General features: G+C 55.4%; 2 protein-coding genes across 2 annotated transcripts in view; both read right to left on the minus strand.

The window, feature by feature from the left end:
* Positions 1–2,355: 2,355 nt before the first annotated feature.
* VOLCADRAFT_95447 (uncharacterized protein) lies at positions 2,356–6,608 on the minus strand (the record flags this gene model as incomplete). The annotated part of the gene is made up of 8 exons (XM_002954612.1): positions 2,356–2,541; positions 2,874–2,960; positions 3,188–3,308; positions 3,815–3,923; positions 4,049–4,172; positions 4,330–4,396; positions 6,121–6,215; positions 6,597–6,608. The coding sequence occupies 8 exons, from the start codon at positions 6,606–6,608 to the stop codon at positions 2,356–2,358; spliced, it is 801 nt and encodes a 266-aa protein (XP_002954658.1).
* A 409-nt stretch (positions 6,609–7,017) lies between these two features.
* Positions 7,018–10,399, minus strand: part of VOLCADRAFT_95448 (uncharacterized protein) — a gene marked incomplete at both ends in the record, with an annotated part of 4,353 nt that continues 971 nt past the window's right edge. The window contains 8 exons of the mRNA XM_002954613.1: positions 7,018–7,242; positions 8,059–8,198; positions 8,635–8,716; positions 8,939–8,998; positions 9,201–9,319; positions 9,502–9,556; positions 9,807–9,980; positions 10,281–10,383. Of these exons, the coding sequence (XP_002954659.1) occupies positions 7,018–7,242; positions 8,059–8,198; positions 8,635–8,716; positions 8,939–8,998; positions 9,201–9,319; positions 9,502–9,556; positions 9,807–9,980; positions 10,281–10,383 (958 nt within the window). The remainder of the gene's footprint in view (positions 7,243–8,058; positions 8,199–8,634; positions 8,717–8,938; positions 8,999–9,200; positions 9,320–9,501; positions 9,557–9,806; positions 9,981–10,280; positions 10,384–10,399) is intronic.

Consider the following 10,399-nt stretch of genomic DNA (forward strand, 5'->3'; position numbering starts at 1 on the left):
ACTTGCTCGTGTGCATGCGTGTGCGCCCTTCAAATCGCGTGTGCGTGCATGCTTAGTACGTGTACGTGTGCGCGACGATTATGTGTATAGCTGTGAACGCTACATGCTTATCGCCATCATCTTTGTCATCCGGGATTGCGGACTATGACACTGAAAGTTCATTTTGAAGAACAGCAACCACGATGCGCAACGTGGTGCGTGGATACGACATATATACTTACAGTCGTTGCTGGGTGTGCGTCTGAAGTAAGTTGCTTGCCGTCAAGATTGCGACGAACCGGCCAGCAGTAGCAGTGACTCCTACAGCCGGTTGCTGGCTAATTGGCTAACAAAGTTGTGTGTGTGTCTGGCTGACGAGAGGAATGGCTGGCTGGCTGAGGAATTGACGCCCCAGCCCTAGGTATCTATCCGTATTTACATTTGTACTTCGTGTACATGCGTATGTAGATGTGTCCGTGCGTGCATATATGCGCGTATCATGCGGCGGCGGCAGGTGTGAATTTCTATTTTTCCGCAGCAAGGGGAAGAGATGGAGGCAGGGCATGGGCACTGGCAAAAGAGAGTAGTGGGTACATACATGGCCGAGGTGATTCACAGGGGAGTTAAAGAGCAATTGCGCGCGCGCGGGTGGAGGTGCCAACACACTCCTCGATAGTGGAACCTTAAATTTTTGTTGAACTGATGCTGCGATGAGCTAAAGGTTCATGATTACGTACACGCAAAATTGTTGTATGTTTGCATGTTCGCGACGTGGGCGCATGGCGGCGAAGGGCTAGCTGCTGACGTTTATGCGTGCGCGGCGGTAAGCTAGCTGTGGCAGCGCTTGCCCAGGCAGTTAGGCACACTTACATGACATTTGCCTAGCCCGTCCAATACGCAGCGCTGCCTGGAAAGGATGCACGTAGGCTAGCTGGCTGTGTGGCTGTATGAGGAAAGTTCTAAGCAATTACGTGCCAGCAGCCCAGGTGCCAATCCATATCCGCGACCGCGTATGCGTGATGAATGGACGAGTGCCTTGGTAAGGATGCATTGTGAAAGACTTAGGGCAGTAGAGCAACGCTCGCCGCCTTGCTTGGCGAGGTGGGATGACCTGCGGCATCGGGGCCAGCCAGGCAGTCGCACTAGGTGGTGCATGTTATATAGGGTGGTGTACACTACACTACTTTTCTGGCCGCTTGCGCTGTTGGCTGGTGCCTACTTTGGCTCCATAAGCGATGAGGGTACGTGTACATGCTGCCTGGAGCACCACGCCGCGGTTTGCATCCGCTGTTGCTGGAGACACATGAAGTTGGTGGGGTTTGTTAAAAATACAAATCATACGTGCATCATACATGTTAGTAGTAGCATGTTATTGTTGTTATTGTGGGTGGGGTACTTCTCGGTGGAGGTGTTTTGGGAGTGAATCCCGTCTCTGTTTGCTTGTATGTACATATTTTGTGTGAGAAGGCTCAAGCCTGGACCGCATTAAGATGTGTGGATGGATGGATGGATTGGTACGCGTCTGCACGCATTTTAATTATTCCTGGACCGCGTGCAAAAATAGTGTTGGTGGTGCTGCTGCTACCGCCGCTGATGCTACTTCTGCTGGGCATGGAGAATTACTAGTTTGCTAAGCCACACAACTTCCCCTTAATTTTGTTCCAAATTAAGTGTTAAGGAATTTACCATTTTTTCCCCGACCGTCTGTCAAGCTCGGTAACTAAGCAGCTGCACTTTTCGGGCGGAGCAAAAGCCCTGCTAGGAAGTGTCCCATATCTAAGTAGCGTGGAAGGGCCTAGTGTGAGATATAGACAGCGCAGCTTGCTTGCTTCCAACAGGTTGCAGCCCCTTTGGCCAGGGTTCGACGTGATTACGACATATCCTTTTGGGCTTTCGCGTGACAAATGTATTCATCAAAAGGGTAACGGAGGGAACGGTAGCGTCACCACTGGCACATGCACCTATGGAGGCACTGTCTAGGGCGGCGAGAACGACACCCCCAAACCCGTCACCGCCTGCTGCTCCAAGTTGACGGAAAAATGGATGGACAGCCTGAGCGCTGCCTCATCCGTCAACGCCAGTCGTGTTACCACCACGCTCGAGCAGCCGGTTGACGACTTGAAAGGATCTGCACACCCTGTGTCAACACCATCCACCACCGAGCACTAAAGCTGCTACAGGTCCTAGTGTGCAAAACCCTAGTTGATCTCCTCATCCTCATCCTCCCTCTCTTCCCTCTCCCACGCCATGAATCATTACCACTCTCCTCACACTTCCTGCAGCTCCTTTCCCTTGTTTTTCCCTTCTTCCAACCCCCTTCCCTTCCTTCCACACCCTCTTCTTCCCCGCTCCCTTCCCTCCTCATTTCCTTGGAGCCTACACGAGTCCCTCTCCATCCTCTTCCGACCGCACATGCCGCCGCAGATCCGCAACGAAGCGGCGGATGTTGGCCATGCCTGGATGGATGGCAAGAGCGGACTCGAACGACGACAGCGCCTCGGGAAATTTGGAAAGCTGCAACTGACACAGACCCATGCCTGACGCCGCACCAAAGTGATACGGCTGTACGACACATGAAACGTGCCGTTCAGTACGGTTCCGTCGTACAGCATGGTACCGTGCATGGCGAACAGGAGAGAAGCACAAGGGCAAGGAGGACGGAGTAGGCGGGGTGGAAACCAGCGGCCAATCAGCGGAAGGGGTGGATGCGTTTTGTGTTTGTGTTTGTGTGTGTATGTTTGCGCTGTCCATATGTGAGTGACAAGATGATGTGTGATGAAGGGTGGGAGCTCCGGGGACAGAGGGGTTGGCAGGTGCCACCTTGTGCGGTGTGGCAATGTTTCTCCCTCCCCCCCCCCCCCGACCCGCAACCCCTAACACCCCGATCCGCACACCTGCATTTCCAGCACCAGTTGGCAGTCCTGGATGCTGCTCTCATATCGGCCCATCAGGTAGTGTACCGTGGCTCTCTTGTTGTAACCCTGGGGCCCCGGGTGGCGCACACGGGGACGGGGACGGGGGAAGGCATACGCACACACATTCACAGCCGTACTGGCAAGAGCCAAGAAAGGTCCGGGGCTCACCTCACATCGGCCTATCGAATCCCAACCAATACACTGCCTTTTTGGAGTTTTTCCCAATCTAATTCATCCGGCAGCCAGCCATCCGGTCGCCATAAGTCCTTCAAGGCACCGCACGTGTGTCGTACCTCCACGAACGAGGGCTGCATCTTGATGATCTGATTGAAGACCTCCAACGCTTTGTCGTACGTTCCCGGAGATCGCATGTACGAACATCCCTCCGCCATGAGTTCATTAATCCGGGGGTCCCTTACAAGGGGGAAAACAGAAGGGGAGAAAGAGGCGCACTGTGTCCCAAAGGGGGCCCCCCACGTGTGTGTATGTGTATTTGTGCGAACGTTACAAGTATCTGACCGAAAGACCGCCTAAGCTCTCTCCCCCGGACGGGAGAGGGGCGTGAGGGGCCGCTGTCCCCTCCTAAGCAGCCGAGAGCCGCAGGTCTGTGTGCGTCTGTGTGAAGTGGGGGGGAGATCCATTTGGGGCTGTTTTAGTGCGTTCAGGTCCCACGGGGTACGGGCCGGACAACTCCCCCCCCTCTGCCCCTGTCATTTCCCCCCCACACCCCCCACACACCATCTGACCGCACCACCTTTCCTCCAATACATACATACATACGTAGATGTCCCCGTATCACATCTGGGACAGCGACTGTGGAAGCTACTGCGGTGTAGCGGCTAGCACCTGGCCCTACCTCCCGCCCTCCAGCCCTAGGGGTCCCCGAATACACACACATCCGCAACTACCCCCTAGCTCACCTCGCCTTCATGAATAGGGCCCACATGGCCTTCTCCGCGGCATCTGACAGCTCCGGAACCGCTAGGCAACCGGCCAGGTCGGGAATGACAGCGGGTTCACCCGCCTCGGCTGCGAGACAGGCATACACAAAGTGTCAAAACACATGCACACATGCACACACATACGTGGAGAACCACCCGGCCTCACCCCACACCCACCAGCTCACCAGCCAGCCACCTCAGATCTTCACCCACCCACCTTCACGCACCTACCTAGGTTGCTGATGGTTTGCAGCTGCTCGTGGACGGTGCCTGACCTGAGCTTAGCCACCTGTCCCAGAGCGTATTGCAGCACCGGGGGCAGGCTCTCGAGCAGCACCTGGAACAGAAGGTGAAGGGAGAAGATTGGAGTACTGTGCGGCAGAAAGGCTAAGCGGGGCGGTTCAAGGGAAAGGAGATCAAGATCTGAACCGATGGGGCCGCTGGGGCTTGGCGGACAATGTCGGTTGGTCACCTGCCTAGGAATTCAAGCGTACCTTTTGCTCGTCTCGAAGCCTCGCAGCGAGCACATAATCCTCATCCGCCACTGCAACCTTCAGTTGCCTGCACGACGCTGGTGAAGAGATTAACTAGGTTTTCCACGCCTATTGCATGGATGGCAGGGGAGAGGGGAAACTGCCAAAGCCAGACGTATAGACAGTGCCGAGCCTTATGTAAGGATAGGAAAACAGAGATCATCAGAGAATCACCTTTGGATGAGGCTTAATCGCTGCCAGGTCTCGTCGACATTCACGTCAACGACTCCCAAGCCTCTGGACTTTGGTGCCTCATCAGATAGCGATGCTTTTTGCAGCAGGTACGCGCTGCTACGAGTAAATAGCTTGTTTTTGTGCCACGAGGAGCAAACGCTGATAGTAGTATCCCGTTTGTGCTTTGGTGCAGAAAAAGACCGAAGTGCGCGCATACTGCGACGGACTTACAGTTTTGTAATATATTACTAAGTAAATCTTGTGCTAATTGGTATCCGGTATGTTCTCTGGAGCTTTCGTGGAAACCCTATCGTATGGTCGTCGTATGGATGTTATCCTTATACACAGTTAAGGTGAAGTCCATTGCATCTAATTAAAATGTGTTAAAGATGGTGTGTTGTTATTTGCTGCAAGCCTGCTGGAATGGGTGCTGTGGTGTCAGGGTCGTTGCTTGTGCAACGCATAAACCGAACAGGGTCCCGTACTCCCGCAATACATACGGTGTGTGAGCAGCAAGATCTCCTGTCAACAACAACAGCGAGTTAAACGAGCTTAGCTCATCAACGCATGGACATACGGGCCTGTAGTAAGACTGCCCACGTATTCCGCTTGTTTGGCTCTAATTTGGGCCTCGAACCCACAATAGCCCCCAGGCCCCACATCCAAAAGCAACCACAGCACCGTATCCATGCCCAGCACATTGCCTCCACCGCCACCAGTTTCAGGACCGTCTCCTCCGCGGCTTCATCTCCGCCGCAACCACAGCCACAGACACATGTGGAGGCCTGCCTTTCCCAACACCGATAATTCCTTGCCGTACACGCATGTGCACGTGCGATCAGTCGCAACTCTTGAGAGCATTTACTTTCGGCAGTTGCAGCAGCACCATCATCGCCACCACCTCACACACCAGCCAACCCATCTCCCCAAGTATACCTTATTTTCCTGTCTTAGCCATTGCCAGGCACTGTCCGTCGCAATTTCAATGGACGCGGGCGAGGGGGTTGCCTCTCCTTTCAGACGGCTCCTCGCATCCTCAGGCTCCGAACCTGAGTCTCCCGCTTCCTCGTCCTCTTCCTCGGAGTCAAAGCCGGAGTCAACACAGACACACAGACAGACACACAGACAGACACGAACACACGCAGACAGACACACGCACGCACAGGGCTCGGACAGACACGCAATAACAGCTCTCTTATTTTATTTGTGGCTTAGGCGTTGGAGATTGAAGACCCGTCCTTATACCTATCCCGCGGAGGAGGGGAATGCGCCATGAGCCCCCGGACCACCCGAGCAAGGCACATCAGGGGAAAGGAGGGACGATACTCTTGAATACGGCATAGTACGGGAGCGAGGGCACGGCTGCTAGGGCTGCCTGGTATAGCTGAATGACTCACGCCCCGAGGAACACATACGCATGTCGATGTGATAACATCTGGATTTGCTTGCCCGGACGGACGGACGGACGGACGGGCACACAACACAGTGACACAGTCGACAGAGCCGCCAAGTTGGGCTGACGGTGTGCGGACCTGGCTTTGCTGCATTGCTGCTTTGCCGATTTCGAGCCGGCCTTACCTTTCCTCTAAGATGTTCCGATACGATTTGTTGAATGTGCTTTTGTTGCTGCTGCCTCTGCCAGCAGCTACCAGCCTGCTACTGCGGCTAATGGGCTGGGGAGATGGAGGTGGAGATAGGGGCCTGCGGTGGTGTCTATCCCTAAACTAATCCAAGAACTACTATCAAAAGCATATCCATCTGAATTATTTGGTCGTGGTGGACTATTTAATATACTTAAAAAGCAAATAGTAGAGAGAATTCTTGAAAGTGAATTAGATCACGATCTAGGTTATCCTAGTTTTGAAAGGCCGGCAGCTTCACTGCCCCGGGAGGGCGGGAAGGTGGGGGGTTGGTGGGAGGGGAGATCAGGACAGGTGCGTGGAACGCAAAAGAGGGTACGGCAGCTGCAAGATGGGGGGTGGCAGTAGTAAGGGTGACGTAGCAGTAGCAGACGTATAATAACTGACATCAATGGCAGCTGTGGTGCTGCCCACCTCCTCCTCCATTCTTTTCCCCTCCAAGCCACATTCACTCGCGCGCTCGCACGTTCAACGTGGATATCAAGGGCACTGCGTGGCTCTGTACGGCGCAATGTACGACTGTAACCGTGCGATCTTTACATTACTGCGGTTATCATGCCTTCTCCTCCTCCTCCTCAACGCCACCCTCACCACAACCGCACGCATTGGCGCAACCCGCAAAACAAAACGTATTTCGACGCAACAAAGCCACACACCTACATCCACTAGACCGGTGCGTTTTGCAGCCTAGTCGCGCAACGGGGTTGGTTACAAAGCCTTTATAAACCAGCTGCTGGCACGACTATACCGGATTTGGCGATGTAAGAGGCGATGAACCACCCACAAGAAAGAGGCCGAGAGCGCTGATGACCAACAAGATGAATCGTATCCCTTTTTACTGCTTCTGCTCCGGTTGCTGCCGTACTTCGCCGTACACATCCTCCCGTGCCAAGGCCTCCAGCGCGTCCGGCGGGCTCCCCAATTTGCCCGGGTTCATGATGTCGTACGGATCCAGCGCTGCCTTGAGCGCGTGCATTACCTCCAACGGCGCACGGCCATGCTCGGCCATCAAGTACGGCAACTTGCCGTACCCGATACCGTGCTCGCCGGTGCAGGTACCCTGCATTGCCAGATGGGTTATGTGGTTGGATGGGGGGAGGGGGAGGGGGAGATTTCACAGGGCGGCGCGGTTCAGTCGGGGGTCGGGGGTCATCCCATGCTGAAGATGAGTGAGTGACGTGGGAGGTAATGGATTGATAAGGAAGGGGAGTAAGCAGCCACTTTCTCCCTTCCCCCCACGCACAAACGCACACGGCTCCCGCGGCCCAACCTTCACTCACTCACTCACTCACTCACTCTCACTCACTATCACACTCACTCACTCTCATTCTCACTCACTCTCACTCACTCTCCCTCACTATCACACTCACTCTCCCTCACTCTCCCTCACTCTCCCTCACTATCACACACTATCACACTCACTCTCACTCACTATCACACTCACTCTCACTCTCACTCACTATCACACTCACTCACTCTCATTCACTCACTCACTCACTCACTCACTCTCACTCACTCTCACTCACTCTCACTCACTCTCACTCACTCTCACTCACTCTCACTCACTCTCACTCACTCTCACTCACTCTCACTCACTCTCACTCACTATCACACTCACTCTCACTCACTATCACTCACTATCACACTCACTCTCACTCACTCTCACTCACTATCACACTCACTCTCACTCACTATCACACTCACTCTCACTCACTCTCACTCACTATCACACTCACTCTCACTCACTATCACTCACTCACTATCTCACTCACTATCACTCACTATCACACTCACTATCACACTCACTCTCACTCACTATCACACTCACTATCACACTCACTATCACTCACTCACTATCACATTCACTATCACGCACCTGCATCCTCAGCGCCCGATGCACCATGCGACCCACCACCCCCCGCGCCCTCTCCACCTCCTCGGCATCCCCCGGGTCCACCACCAGCATCATGTGGAAGTTGCCATCCCCCACGTGCCCGACCATGGGCGCCAACAAGCCTGAGTACGGAGACGAAGAGAGGCGGGAGAGGAAGGAGTGTGTGTGAGGGTTACATACTTACAGGCCGTACAAGACCGTACATGGCCGTACATGGGGGTTACTTTCTTCTTTTAAGAAGAAGTCAGGTCGGGATCACCCGGGGTCGAACAAGGAACTGCGAGAAGAAAGCTGTCTGGTAGCTGCAGGGGTAGCCGAGGTCATAGTAACAGCAGTAACAGCAGTATTAGCAGTAATAGCAGCAGCAGTATTGGCAGTAGTAGCAGTAGTAGCAGTACTTGCAGCAGTAGCAACAGCAGTAATAGCAGCAGCAGCAGCGGTGGTGGTGGTGGTGGTGGACAAGGGGGCTCCTGGTGGGGAGGAGGATAAAGGGAAAGAGCCTGGGGGGAAAAGAACGACAGAACCCATTTTTCCCTCGCCCCTTTGTTCCTCCCGTACCTGCTTGCCGTGCATCTTCCTGGCTCTCCAGGATGCACCTGGTCAGGCTGGAGATGGGCACACACACGTCCGTGGGAAAACCCTGGGGGGAGCCGTGGGGGGGAGGTTGCGGGGGGGAAATCATAATGGACAGGAAACAAGTAATCCGTTGCCGATATGTGGTGGTGGTACAGGGAGCCAGAGAAGGCGGTCAGGGGCCCAGGGGCAAAACAGAACCACCAAAAGAGGCAGAGGTAGAACGGCGGCGGAGAGCTGAGCTACACGCACATACATACATGCATACATTCCGTTCGCGCCCACCTACCTTGCAGCCCGGCCGAAGACCGATGGCCGCCCAGTAGGCGCTGTGGCGGGCCTTCCAGAGCTGTGTGTGTATGTGTGTTGGGGGGGAGTGGGGCGGGGTGAGGTTGGGGGGAGAGGAACAGAGAAGAGGGTGCCGGATGAAGGACGGACGCACACCCGCACCTAGCCGGGTACGGCATAAAACACCCTTCCCCTTCCCGCAGACCAACAAAACACTTCCCCTTTCCCCCCTTTCCCCCCTGCTACCCCTTTTTGGGTCTCACCCTCGCACGATCCTCGGGCGAGGTGGCCCACTCGAATCCGGATCCGCCGTACTCTCGAGCGAGGGAGCCCACAAGTTCAGCTTGCTCCGAAACCACAGCGGAGGAACCCCCATGGAACTCTGTACAGGAGTAAAAGCGGGGTTGCGTATGTGTGTATATGTAAATGTATATGTAAGTAAGTGTGTATGTTTATAGGGTTAAGGGTGGTGTAATTGTTTTGGTTGTCGGGGACACTTCCCCATCTCAATACCCAGCCACGTCATCCGTACGACAAACCATACAACACAGCAAATCGTCCTACCAAAGAACAAGGTGGGCGCCACGGTGAAGGTGGTACCCGAATACTTGTTTACGGCCTGAGGGTGGTTAAGGTGGTTGTGGTGGTTGCGACCTGGTGGGTTGGGAGTCATAAACTGTAACTAACAAGAATGAACAAAAACTGGTAGGTGAGTGGTGGCGGTAGTGGTAGTGGTGGCTGTGGTGGGTCTCACCACACCCCCAAACCCTACTCCATTCATCCCTCTCTCCCCCCTTCTCTTCCCCCCTCCCTCCCTCCCACCCACCCAAACACCCTCCCCCCCCCTGCCCACCTGCCCCCCTGCCTACCTGTATGCTCAGCTCATCCAGCAGCTCCACCCTCGCTACGGGCACTCCACAACCCATCACCGCCACCACACACTCCACGGCACCGCGGAGACCGCCCACTGACCCATGGGTCTCCGGGAATGTGACGACAGCTGCCGCCACCGCCTCGGGCACCGGATGCAACCGCAGAGCCACCTGCATGGCCATATGTGTGTATGTATGTGTGTGAGTGCGTGCGTGTTTATGGGGTTTCAAATCACATCGCGGCGGGGAAAAGCAGCCTGGAGCCTGGCGGTTATGGGTGAATGTAACGCCAACACAGTGTGTTCAACGCGACCCACTTCCCTCCCCCTCCCCCCCTCCTCCCCCTCCCCTCCCCGCCCCCCCTCCTCCCCCTCCCCTCCCCGCCCCCCCCCTCCCCCTCCCCCCTGCCCCCCTCCCCCTCCCCCTCCTGTCATCCTCCCCCTCCCCCCCTCCCCCTCCTGTCATCCTCACCTCCGTCACCACCCCCAGAGTCCCCTCACTGCCCACAAACAGCGCGGTCAGGTCGTAACCCGCGGAGGACTTGCGACAACGGCGACCTGTACGGATGATACGACTGTGCGGAGGGGGGA

The sequence above is a fragment of the Volvox carteri genome (assembly GCF_000143455.1).
Source record: "Volvox carteri f. nagariensis unplaced genomic scaffold VOLCAscaffold_44, whole genome shotgun sequence".
In the NCBI taxonomy this organism is placed as follows: Eukaryota; Viridiplantae; Chlorophyta; class Chlorophyceae; order Chlamydomonadales; family Volvocaceae; genus Volvox; species Volvox carteri.